Source organism: Notechis scutatus, chromosome 2 (genome assembly GCF_049901735.1).
Source record: "Notechis scutatus isolate UNSWTSFEM ecotype Mainland chromosome 2, rNotScu1.2, whole genome shotgun sequence".
In the NCBI taxonomy this organism is placed as follows: domain Eukaryota; kingdom Metazoa; phylum Chordata; class Lepidosauria; order Squamata; family Elapidae; genus Notechis; species Notechis scutatus.
Window position 1 is genome coordinate 87,912,768 of NC_142010.1, and position 13,216 is coordinate 87,925,983.

At 38.2% G+C, this 13,216-nt stretch overlaps 1 protein-coding gene across 2 annotated transcripts in view; it reads right to left on the reverse strand.

The window, feature by feature from the left end:
• The window catches only part of JAKMIP2 (janus kinase and microtubule interacting protein 2), an 84,705-nt gene that overhangs the window by 33,566 nt on the left and 37,923 nt on the right, over positions 1 to 13,216 (reverse strand). For both annotated transcript variants that reach the window (XM_087955420.1, XM_087955421.1), the window contains exon 2: positions 6,260 to 6,526. In XM_087955420.1, coding sequence (XP_087811546.1) covers positions 6,260 to 6,481 — 222 coding nt within the window. In that variant the 5' untranslated portion in view covers positions 6,482 to 6,526. The remainder of the gene's footprint in view (positions 1 to 6,259; positions 6,527 to 13,216) is intronic.

A 13,216-nucleotide genomic window follows, 5' to 3' on the forward strand; every position in this document is an offset into this window, starting at 1 on the left:
TTTTCTTTTATTCTTCAAATTGTCTCCTAAGGCTCGCTCTCTGTCAATATAACTCATACGATAATCAGCTTCTGATTGTCAATACAATTTATATGTTCACTGCTATGAATTTGGGGACATTCCAGATTATTTTATGTATATATATTCTGCCAAATCCTGTGACTCATTGAGGTTTATATTGTACAAGTCATTAAAATATTAGAATACAATTAAAGCCATACAAAATATAACACTGTAACATCAAAGTAAATGAACAATAAATAGTTCCAAATACACTGGCAGCCATCTAACAATCTGTATTAGAAGATTCTTTAGGTTTTGAGTCAGACAGAGGTTGACTAGTATTCTGCTTATCTATTTTATTAGATAATCTTGTCATAATTCTTCAGCCTCCTTCTCTAGTTCAATCACATTCCACATTTTCCAATGGGCTGAAAAATTCCCATTTATCATCACCTAGTCTTTGAAACAACCATGCTTTATAAGCAGTTCCCTCATCTAATTTAAAACACCCTGGTGACACAATGGTTAAAACACAGTATTGCAGGCAAACTGTAGGAGATGACCAGGCCAAGCCTGAAGGAGGGGTCAAAAGCATTATAAGTCATGAGTCCCTTTGCGTCTGCTGGAGATCTAAGTCCAGCCACCTTGAATTCCTTTCTATTCTTAACCCCTACACATTTCCCTTAATGGTCACTTGGCCAGATTCTTGTTGAGAACTTAAGCTTGCAATAAATCTTTATACTCATTTGAACTGCCTAAATCTACTGATTTCCTTGGTGCTTGACACAAACTCTGCCCACAGCCAGGAGTCTTGACTGGCTCAGGATTGACTCCGCAGAATGAATGCTGATCTGCTTTTAGTCTAACCCTTTTCAAAAGTCCTTATGGACATAAAATGGGGAGATTTCCTGATAGACTATTCTGAGTTCCTTGGAAAAACTTTATACTCTTTTTAACAAGGAAAGAAATGGATGAAAAATAATTGCTTAATTATTAATTGCTTAATAATTGCTTAATGGATGAAAAATAATTGCTTAATTTTCCTTTGTACATTTTTATAACATTTACAACAAGGGATGATTCTGAGCCAAGGCTATAGCTATAACCCGACCACTAGCTTAGATATTGTGTTCCATATATTTATGTGTTCCTCTTAGTTAATGAGTGTGCACCCATTTTTGTGGTATTAGGATTTAAACTAAATAGGAGTGCATTTGCTTATAGTGGTTCTTAATAAAGCCCTTAAGGCCTGGTCATCTAAAAGACCATATGTCTCCTGTGGCTTCTGCCCAGCTATATGACATGCTCCAGGTCCCACTCATTACAGTGTCACCTGATGAATACAACATATCTTCTCTGTTGGAGTGCTTGTCTCTGTAACGACATCCCATCCTCAAGACATCTTTGGCTCCCACCTTACATGGATTCAAGAGCCCTGAAACCTGTCTCTTTCTTCAAATCTCAGGTTTAGAGAGGCAGGTCCTGCATTAAGAGATTTTTTAATGGTTATTTTTTTTTCTGTCATTTGGATTTTTGTATGATTGTTTTTGCAATTGTAGAGTTGGGCAGCCAAATAAACAAATAAATGTGAAAGGACAGGAAAGGACAGAATATCTCTGTGTGGCCTTTGAAACATTAGTCATTCTACTCTCTTGACATTTAGCTTTGGCTCTTTAGACACAGTCACATTTGTTAAGGATTTGGGGGAACCTCTTAAACAAAGTTCATTTAGGAAACTGCAGTTAAGAGGAAAAGAATGAAAAATGCATGAATGAAGATTTGCTTGGGCAATGGTGGATGCAGCCCAGCAGTACAATTTAAGGAAAATCTTTTGTTTCAGAATACATGAGATTGCTATCCATGAGCAGCTTTCTCATTATTACAAAAATTAAAAACTAACTGTGATGAATGACATTTTTTTTCCTCCTCTACTTAAACATCCACTAACCCAAAGCAATGTCCTCTTACATGCAGATTTGGTTGCCCTGGCACTGAAAATATTTCAATCTCTTTCCTATAACTAGAAAGTCCAAACATCTTTAGTAGTAAATAAACAAAAAGAGAGATAATATGAAAATAAATTTATTTTATATTTAATTCTTAGTATAAAAGTTATCTGGGCAGATGAAAATGCAGCATTCATCAAATCCTTCATCAGCTCCTAGCCCTGCCTTCTAGAATCTGGGCAATTAACCCATAGCTTTTAAATAAATCAGCCAAATTCTGTCTAAGTGCTAAAACATTCATATAAATGACAAAAAATGAATAGCCATTCAAGATTGTAACAGAACTTCTATGTGTAGATAATGTGCAGGATTATGCACTGACATGGTTTTCTGTTATTAAAATGGGCTGCAAATTGAACCCTGATAGTCTTATAGAAGGATAAAATGAGCAGTACTCTGGGGTATGTTAGCCTGTAGCTACAGCTAAGCACAAGAGCATCTTTCTTTCATCCCAATTGTCCTACAGTACAAGAAACTGATATCCATGAAATTGTCCTTTGAGGTAAATGGTAACTTTGATAAATAACCAACCCTTAAAGGTTTTCATGATGAAAGACTTTGTGTAAGCTAAAAAGACTGCTGCTCAATTATGGAGTTTAATGGTGGCTTAGGCTTGTTTTCCCAGAAAAAGAATGATTACTGGCAAAAGAATGAAAAAGTCTGGGTCACAGAAGTCAATTACCTTTCTCTGGAAAAAAGGAGATGAAAAATCTACTTCAAAAGAGCAAGAATAGTCTCAAAACCAGTTTTGTTGTTTGAAGGACTGAAGATGACAGCCCCTCAAAGAAGGACTCTTACTAAAATAGCATGATCCATACACAAAGCAAAATGAGGTAAAAGAGAATGCAGAGGTGATACAAAGAGTAAGTGAGGAAGACAAGAGATTTCTGCAAATGCTGTCTTATTTAACAACAGCAATAACAACAACAATGCACAATTGAATGCAACCTTTAAGAAAAGATGAGGAATTCAAGCCAGACAAAGGATTGGACTGTCTGTCTGAAAAACTCTGGTGGGGGTAGGATAAAGTGAATGACAGATAATTGAAGAGGAAAGCCTCTCATCATACCTTGTTTTAATTGTTTTTATGCTTGTTCAGCACTCAAAGTCACTGGTTTGAGATGGGCGCCATGCAAATTGAATGAATGAATAAATAAATACATTTCACAAAACCTTCTCTTCATATCTCTACTTTATCCTTACTGAAAAACTCAGTAAGTGAAGGTTCCTGTTGTCTTATAGCTCAACAATAACAGAACGGTATAGAGCCTATAAGGAATCTTTTCCTTCCTCCAGGGGATGAAAGGAGAAAGCTATTTCTCTTGCTTTGCATAAAAGGATATGTCACCTATGCCAAAACAAAGGTGACTTTCTAAGCGTTCCAGAAAGAAAGTCTCCCAAGGAAATCTCCAGCCACTTTAGACGCCTTAAACTTTCCCAGCTGAGAAGTGCCTTACATAGGTCACCTCTGCTTGCTCCAACTGGGTGAAATGCAGGAAACTCAACTTCTTGAATATTTTGCATGGACATCCAGGTTTCAGCCTCTTCACATTTTATTAAATGACCGGCCTTTCCTCAAACAACAGTTTCAGAATATGGTAGAGGACTATTGTACAGGATATTCTGTCAAGCAGAACCCAGAGGTGCAAATGCCCTGCTGTAAAGTTTAATGGACACTGAAGTACTTGTCCACTATACAGTAATAGAATAGAATAACAGAGTTGGAAGGGACCTTGGAGGTCTTCTCGTCCAACCCCCTGCCCAGGCAGGAGACCCTACACCACTTCAGACAAATGGTTATCCAACATATTTTTAAAAAACTTCCAGTGTTGGAGCATTCCCAACGTCTGGAGGCAAGTTATTCCACTGATTAATTGTTCTAACTGTCAGGAAATTTCTCCTTAGTTCTAAGTTGTTTCTCTCCTTGATTAGTTTCCACCCATTGCTTCTTGTCCTGCCCTCAGGTGCTTTGGAGAATAGCTTGACTCCCTCTTCTTTGTGGCAGCCCCTGAGATATTGTAACACTGCTGTCATGTCTCCCTAGTTCTTCTTTTCATTAGACTAGACATACCCAGTTCCTGCAACCGTTCTTCATATGTTTTAGCCTCCAGTCCCCTAATCATCTTTGTTGCTCTTCTCTGCACTCTTTCTAGAGTCTCAACATCTTTTTTACATCATGGCAGCCAAATCTGAATGCAGTATTCCAAGTAATGTTTTAGTTGGAGAATTATCAAAAGAAAACATTTCCTTCAGACTCATCACAAAATCATTTTCTAAAGTCTTAATAAACTAGAAATTCTTTGGAACAAAGTTCTTTGGACTAATGAAACAAAAATTGAATGGTCTAATTGCTACTGGCAAAGCATTTGAAGAATGTTTGTCAGTCATTAAACACAAGAATGGCTCAAGTATGTTTGAAGTTATGTAGTACAGGAAATATTATGCAGGTGGAAGAAGGAATAGACCAATTAAATATCAATATATTCTAGAAGCTCTAACAGTGAAGAAATTAAAACTGAAACAGTAAGACAACAATCTAAAAATCTATGGAGAGGCTCCAGCACATAGTGCATACAAGGATATTTAAACAAACTTCTGAGTTAGAATAGTTCTGTAAGGAAAAATGGAAAAAACCTCCTAAAGCAGTGGTCCCCAACCTTTTTTGTACCAGGGACCGGTTTCAAGCAGAAACATTTTTTCAAGGACCGGGGGGAGAATCCGAGTTTGGTAGTTTGCTTGCAGACGTTTCATTACCTGACTAGGTAACATCTGATGTTGTTACCTAGTCGGGTAATCAAAACGTCTGCCAGCAAACCACCAAGTTCAGGGAGCGCCTCGGCCCTGCCTCCCTCAGCCCCATCCCTCAGGTGTCTGCCTCCCTCCCTCCCTCAGGTGTCTGCCTCGTTCCTCTCTCAGTCACTCTATCGCTCCTACAGCAGCCCAGGAAGAAACTGCTTCAAAGAAGCCGGGGTGGGGGGTGGCTTTTCCTGTCGCGCAGCTTCCCGGCGCCCGTTTCACCCCACCCGCCCGCCCGCCCGCTCGCGGTTCAATCCACAGTGCTCCGTTCTACCTGCCTGCCTGCCTGCCTTCTTCGTTCGGAGCAGCTTCGGCTGATAAAAAGAGGCGAATAGTTATTATTCTCAGCCGAAGCTGCTCCCAAACAAACAGACAGGCAGGCAGGCAGGTAGAACGAGCACTGTGGATTGAACATGTGGGCGGCGGCGGGCGGTGGTGAAACGGGCGCTCGAAGCTGCGGAAAAGCCACCCCCGGCTTCTTTGAAGCAGTTTCTTCCTGTGCTGGTGGAGGAGCAATAAGCGACTGAGAGAGCTGAGCCAGAGAGCAGGACAGGCTTGGTTGCTTCCTCCCTCCCCTTCTTTCATTTGTGTCCTTGATCCCCGATCCCAGCAGCATTCACCGGCGAAGAAAGCCGCCATTTTTTTTTTTTTTTTTCTTTGCGGCCGGTACAGAGTGCTCCACGGCCCGGTGCCGGTCCGCGGCCCGGTGGTTGGGGACCCCTGTCCTAAAGTACAAACAGGAAAAAAAAAAACCTTAAATGACTGCAAGAAACATTTGAACACTGTTTTTCTGCAAACAGAGATGTTAAAAAGTATGTATGCAAAGTTTTCAGATTAAGAAGGAAAAAGCCACTGCCTAACCATTCTCCAAGCAAGACTGCTAAATATAAGCAACTCTATTTACCCATGCATTGATGATGTTACCTAGGCTGGTAATGAAATGTCTTCAAGAAAACCAAGCTCAGAGGACATCAAGAATCCCATATTTCTGTTTTCCTAGGAACTATGAGGAAGTGCTGCTTATATTCTATATGTACTTATTACAATCTTCCTATTTGTTCCTTATAGGAAATTGTTCCTCCCCCATTTTTGTTTTGTATGATCCTTTATATGATCCTTTTTTTTCTCCAACAGGTAACAAAAACATTACACTCCATTTTGAATCTTTTAAAAAATATTCCAATTTTAGACAGGAATATTTCTGTAACTGAGCCACAGTAGAATGACAATAGGTGAAAAACAAGTATGCTCTGGAGACAAGTGTTGACTCAGCTGTAATTCGTTGATTGAATTTCCCTTTATGTTTACTCTGGCAAATGTCAGCAATAAATAAAAATGTATTTTTCTAGTATTCTTCTTCTCTTCCAGAATGAAGTGAGGAAACTTTTAATTCATAATTAGCCATGCAACCACTATTTAAATCCCCTGGCATTTGCTACTAGTGCTTTACTCACTTTAGACTTCTCTTGATGAAGCTCAATTTGAATATCCGTCAGCTTAGTCCTGAGATCTTCATTGGCAGCTTGTAAAGACATAATCAGTACTTCAGGCTTTTCAGCCTTGCTGCGTCCTTTTTTGGACATGGCTGTTTGCAATTGCGAATCTGTGTGTGAGAATCCTTTTTCAAATTGAAATATCCATTTTTTTATTTCTTTCCATCCAACATGTTGTGGCATCTACAAGGTGACATTACATCTTCTCATTTAGCTCCTTGGGCAGTCCTGTCAAAAACGATACAGTATATTTGTTAGTAAAAATGAAATGACTGACAACAAAGAAAAGATCACAATTAGTTTGCAAAATTCACAGCTTTCATCCAATTTCATCCAAGTATCCATTTAAGCCTACCCTGCTTATCTTTATAGTATCAGCCAAAGTAAGTTGATTGTTGCAGTCTATTTGGGCAAATAAACAATTTTGAACATTTGGTCTTTGGAAAAAATATTACCCCAATGCAATAACAAAAATGTTTTCCACAATAATATTTTATTTTTGACTAAAGGAAGGACTAGTGGACTGCCCTACTGCACCAAAACTAATCTTGTTTCTTTCCCTAGAGATAATACAATGCAAAACCAGGATAGAATTATCCCAAAGGTGCTTTTTCAAGAACAACTGGACTAGTTTTTCTTTGAAGACATTTTGCTTCTCCAAGACCCATTCCCCACCATCCAGTCAGAGCTGAAGAAGCTTCTTGAATGAGAAGCAAAACGTCTTCAAAGAAAAACCAGAAAGTCCAGTTGCCTCTTGAAAAAGCACCTTTGGGACAACCATGACCTGGATGACTGAGGATCTCCATAGACATTCAGCATAGGATTAACAATATGTCAATTCTAGTATTAATAAGGAGATAGAAACAAGCAAACAGACAAAACAAAACAATTGATGGCTTCTGTGTCCATATCTTTTCTTTTTTCATTTATACAATAAATCAGATTGCATTTATATCCATGGTGTCTCTAAATGTAAGAAAGCCAGTTTGTATAGTGGCTACACTAGGAGACCATGAGTTCTCATTCTTCCTTAGGCACAAAGTCTGCTGGGTGAGCTTGGGCCAGTCACTTTATTTCAACCCTAGAAATGAGGCAAAGGCAAACCACTTGTGAAAATGGTTTCCAAAGAGAAATATAGGATTTTGTCTAGGCAGTCTTCAAGAATCAGATATGTTGAATGGCAGGGAAAACAAAATCAATGAACGCAGCAACTTTCTATAACTTTCTATTTCAGCATGGTTTGTACAGGTCTTTAGCCTCATATTTGGAATTTTCTCACTGTATCAATTTCAGAGTTGAAGTAGAATTCAAAAAGGCCCACCAAGGAAATAGATATGGTTTTCAATTACCAAAGAATGTTAAATACAGTTTGGATTGATGAAGTTTTTAAATATATATTTAAGAGACTTAGGTTTTCATCCCTTGATTTTCACTGAGAGTCATTCAGCTTTCAGTAAATTATTTGATAGACTTAATTAATTGTAGACTTGATGGAAGACTGAATACAGATCTGTGATTCATAAGAAACCAGCTACATTTACTTGTCATTTTAAAGGTATACAGTAAGTGTGCTTTTCTATGCAGCATCTATGCATGCAGCTGAAGCAATGGATGTACTAGTAGAGGGCAGCAATGAAGAAATGGGATGGGAGAAGAAAGGTAAAGGCCAAGAGAGCTTCGTGCATCCTGGTTTCTTAACTATGAGGCTTATGCATGCTTTTCTATACATTTCCTCAACTAGCACTAATCGTGTTCCTTTGAAGGATTACAGTTACTAGCAGAAACATCTACAACAGGAGGAAAAGAGGGCTGTGACTTATGTACATTTTGACACCATACAAACAGCTGCTGCTCATTATAAGTAACAACTTAGAGCAATGTTCTATTCTTTTAAAAGTTTGTAGCTGAGATGGGGTGGTTTTTTTTTCTTCTTGTCACAGTTCAATCTTAGCTTTCTTGGATACATGAGGTGGTATTCAGCAGGATCTAACCAGTTCTGGGGAACCGGTAGCAGAAATTTTGAGTAGTTCAGAGAACCGACAAATACCACCTCTGACTGGCCCCACCCCCATCTATTATCTGCCTCACAATTCCCAGCTGATCGTCTGGGTCTTCTTTTGTTGCCCTGCACAAGAGAATGGCTCTGGAAGGCAGTTTAGTGGGGTGAGGAGGAATGAGATTTTGCAGTATCCTTCTCCCAGGAGTGGGGAGGGAATGGAGATTTTGCAGTATTCTTCTCCTGCCATGCCCACCAAGCCACCCCACCCCACCAAGCCACGCCCACCAAACCGGTAGTAAATTTTTTTGAATCCCACCACTGACATGAACCACTTCTATTTGTTACAAACACAGCTCAAGAGGAAGATAAACAGAAACTATACCTGCTGTGTCTTCCATAGAAACCACTAGATTTTAAACAAGAGAAAGGCATCAGAGCTTCTATAAATACTGTGTAGCATGAGGGACTACATTATTACTATGAAATATTATCCTCTTGGAGAAACAACATAAGTTACAACAGGTTTTTTTCCAGGCTGCACTTGAGAAGGAGACACACTCCAAACACTGGGAAGGGACAAAATTAAATTAGATATGATTTATGTTCAATGTATGTAGTATTAAGTTTAGTTACTATGATCACATGAATTCTTTGTTTTTAATTACTTTCCTCTTCTAACACATTAAATTATAATTCTGTGGCTATTTTTATACAGACTTTTGAAGGCTTTGGGTGTACTGCTTATAGCTCTGAGTTTCATGTTATTATGAACTCCTATTTTATTGTGCTAAGCTAGTTTGTCCTGTATACATTGCAATGGAACTTGCAAAGGATTTATATTAATTCACCAGTCATGTCAGAATATAAATTCTTCAATCATTTAGAAAGAAATTCATACTCTATGAGAAGCTTGCTTGATTAAACTAATTTTATACTTATACTGATGTAGCTGAAATACACTGAATTAAGCTGTTTACTCAAGCAAAAAGAGGGGATAGAAATATATGTTCTCTCTCACAATATAGACAAAAATCCTATACAGTGCCCAGCTTCTGCAGTTTGTTAACTCAAAGGTGTCAACTTCAATTGAAATAATTGTGAAGATTTTCCCTTCTCCAGTAAGTATACAGCGTATGTAAAAGTAAGTGCCTCCATTAATTGATGTACTGACTGCATGTTGCAACTAACTTACAAGTGCGACATAAATATCCTTGCAGATGAAAAGGCTGCAGTGAAAAGAACGGGGGAGGGGAGAGAATGGAGAGGAGGAGAAGTGAAGAGGGAACCACTTAGAGAAGGACAGGGAGGAGAGATACTCCTTTTAGGCATTACTAAGAGGGCTAAATTTATCAGACTACTGGGCAGTCTTAACCAAGAGCTATTTATCCAGTGGTGGGATTCAAATTTTTTACTACTGGTTCTGTGGGCGTGGCTTGGTGGGTGTGGCAGGGGAAGGATACTGTAAAATCTCCAGTCAGAGGTGGTATTTGCCGGTTCTCCGAACTATTCAAAATTTCCGCTACTGGTTCTCCAGAACTGGTCAGAACCTGCTGAATACCACTTCTGTATTTATCTCAGTGAATATAAAATCCAATTAACAGGTAACCAGAGGGAGGGGGGGAAACATTTTCCCTCACTATTTGCAGAATTTAGAAAATGTGTTTAGTTAATGTTAAGCAATTGTAGCATTTTCCTGTTAGAAATCCTTCCCACCCATGCAAATATGCTGGCAGCTAATGTTTAAATCTCAGATACCAGAAAGCAAATCAAAAGACCTCCATATTTGTTCTGTTTTTGAACAATTGGGCTGGAAGTAACAGAGCTTTTTATGTCCGAAAAACTGTTTGGAAACCTCTGTCAGAGAGAGATTTGTCACAGTTCTGTTACTGTCAACCATCAATATATTCTATTATGGTTAATTAAATGTGCAAAAGCCTTTGTTCAGATTAATACTACGGTTGATTTTGTTGCTAGAAAACCTACAGTTCTGAAGTATGGTAGGAATATCACTACCAGATTCTTGTACAGTGTCCTTTTTTGCTGATTTAGTGATTTGCAGTGTTATGGTGTATAATATTAAAGCAATATTCTCTCTCTTCCTCATGCTCCCCCACAAATATATTTAGAGCAGTGGTGGGATTCAATTTTTTTTTACTACCAGTTCTGTGGCATGGCTTGGTGGGCGTGGCAGGGGAAGGATACTGTAAAATCTCTAGTCAGAGGTGGGATTTGCTGGTTCTCTGAACTACTCAAAATTTTCACTACCAGTTCTCCAGAACTGGTCAGAACCTGCTGAATGCCACATCTGATTCAGAGAATGAAAGAGAAACAGAAGCAAGAAGAAGATGAAATTTCTATAAACCTGTTATGTATTCATTAATGGAAAGGGAAATACAATCACACCAGAGTAAAAAGGAACAAAGGGAAACAAAGGACAATTTCTCCAAGTGATGCCTATTTAAAACTAGTGGTTTCAGCAGCCTCACCAAACTCCATTATACGTAGCAGAAGGTTCTCCCCACAATTTAAATATCCTAATACTGCTGCAGATGGCACACAGTGCCAACTGTATTCCTGCAATATGAATATTGCTTACTGTGCTAGATAGGCTGTTTTAAGGTCAATTCTACTATGAGGGAACACTGGCCCATAAAAAACAGATGCTTTTGCTTCTGCAATAAGATAGCTTGGCTATTTGTGCCTGAGGGCATAAAGAATGATGATTAAACATTATTGCCACACAGATGGAATGTCTCAGGGCTACCCAGACAGAATGAAGACAAGTGAAGGTACACATATGAATGTTGATTTGCTGGAGAAAAGCTATGTATTACAGAAGAAGGAAAAGAATTTGTGTGTATGTGTGTGAGAGAGAGAGAGAGAGAGAGAGAGAGAGAGGGAGGGAGGGAGAGGGAGAGAATGTTAAACAATGGATGGACAGTGAATCTGAGTTCTCTTCATACGAATTTGCATTTATCATTTTTTTAAATCAAATATAAAATTTTAATTTTCTCTTTCTTTACATGCAGGGCTGTATTTGGCATCTGTATTTGCTTGTGAATGTATTCAGTCAACCATGTCACATAACACACACTAGTGCAATAGCAGGCTTCAACATAAATTCTATGAGTAAGCTTTATTATAATTCTTAGAATGGTGACATTTCATTCTTATGAGATATAGTGATGAGTTACTTAGTCTAAAACTAATAATTTCAAATGGATTATAAAATAAACACACAGAGAACCAGTCTAGGAGAAGTGAACACAATAGCTTTACTTTGTACAAGATAAAATATATTGATTAATCTGAACGATCTATATTTGCTGCAGGAGATATCTAAGCAGAATTTTTTAATGTAGGTATGCATGCATGTATGTATATATTGCTGGAATGTCAGCAAAATTTACAGCTGCCATCAAATTTAAGTCAGTTGCACAGTAATGACACTGAAATAACTGGCTGAGAAAGTAAAATATTGTTTTCTTTGAACCTCACTATGTACTGTTGAGTCTATGAAAAGTGTGTTGTAAGTAGATCAAATTAGTTTGCAACAATCATTTTTGGACTCAAAGTTTTCTATTTCATCAAGAGTCAATTTATTACAGAGTAATTGGGTAGGGGCATCAAGGGACTCTTCCAAGTCCATTTTCAGTTTTTTTTAATAGTTTTTTTTGTTCATTTTATTGATTGTATTTTTATTGGCTAATGACCACAATTAAGTTGTATCTTCTTCTATCTTCATAGATGCAGAAGAGCAGGCTATGAATCCCAGGTGATATCTACCTGTAGGGGTCCTTGGGAGAAACCCCCTAACAGTTTATCTACCTACTTCAGATATAAGAGTGACGTAAATGGAGACAGTCATGCCATCTTGGACATTGCCTGGATTAAGAAGGTCCATGTCAGATATTGGGGAACCAGGACATTGAAACACCCCCCTTTTTTATGATCTTGTAGTCCCAATTGGGTAGAGTGTCTGAGCAACTGGATGGAGCTGAGTGTTTACTAGCCAGATGCCCTTCCTGACACCTATGCGGAGTTCACAGCAAATTTTTTTGTTTTGTTTTGCACCATAAGAGAGAAACATCTGCCGCTACCTAGGATTGAGTTCTCAACCTTCCAAATGGGAGGTGAGCATCTTCACAACTAGGCCACCACGCTGCTCTGCACAGAAAACCCTTATGTCATATAAATATGTATTGCTCTGTATAATACTGAAAGCGCTGGACTGTAATGGGCTATAAATGGAATACACAATATTTGTTAGCAAACATTTTAAAAATAACTTTCAGGAATGTATAGTTTTGTATGCAATATTACATATTACTGAAACTGTGAATGACAACTAATGGAATAACACATGACAACAAATTATGCTGAGGCAGACAATGTGACCAATGATTACTGTATGTCAACTGCAAATTTTTGGCAGATTTGTAATAAAATGTAAAATACGCTGGCTGCTCATTATGGATAGATGTTTTTGCTTTTTTCCCTCATGCATAAAAGGAACATGTGGTTTGTGTACTGGAGTAGCTTCAGGCAAAAACTTTCCTGAAAGCCATGGTAAAAATAAGTAGGAATGTCTCCCTCATCCGCCTGCAGTGGAACTCATCTTTTCTGAAGACTGCAAAGCATTTGCAAGGATGATCAGAAAAGTGTTATTCTAATCCATATTGCACAAGAAGGCACTATTTTTTCCCAATTCCATAAAATTTGGTGTTGAGAATAGAATAGACAATAGAGACGGAAAAGAGAATTGCACTCACTTTTGTAAAAAGGAAACAACAGTGCATTTGCTGTAACTGTTCATTTACTGGATGATTCAGCTACCATCTATCTTGAAGAGATATTGACTATATAGCAAGCTAGAAATCCACACTGCAGATTGTGTACTGCTTATAGCGCATTCTACA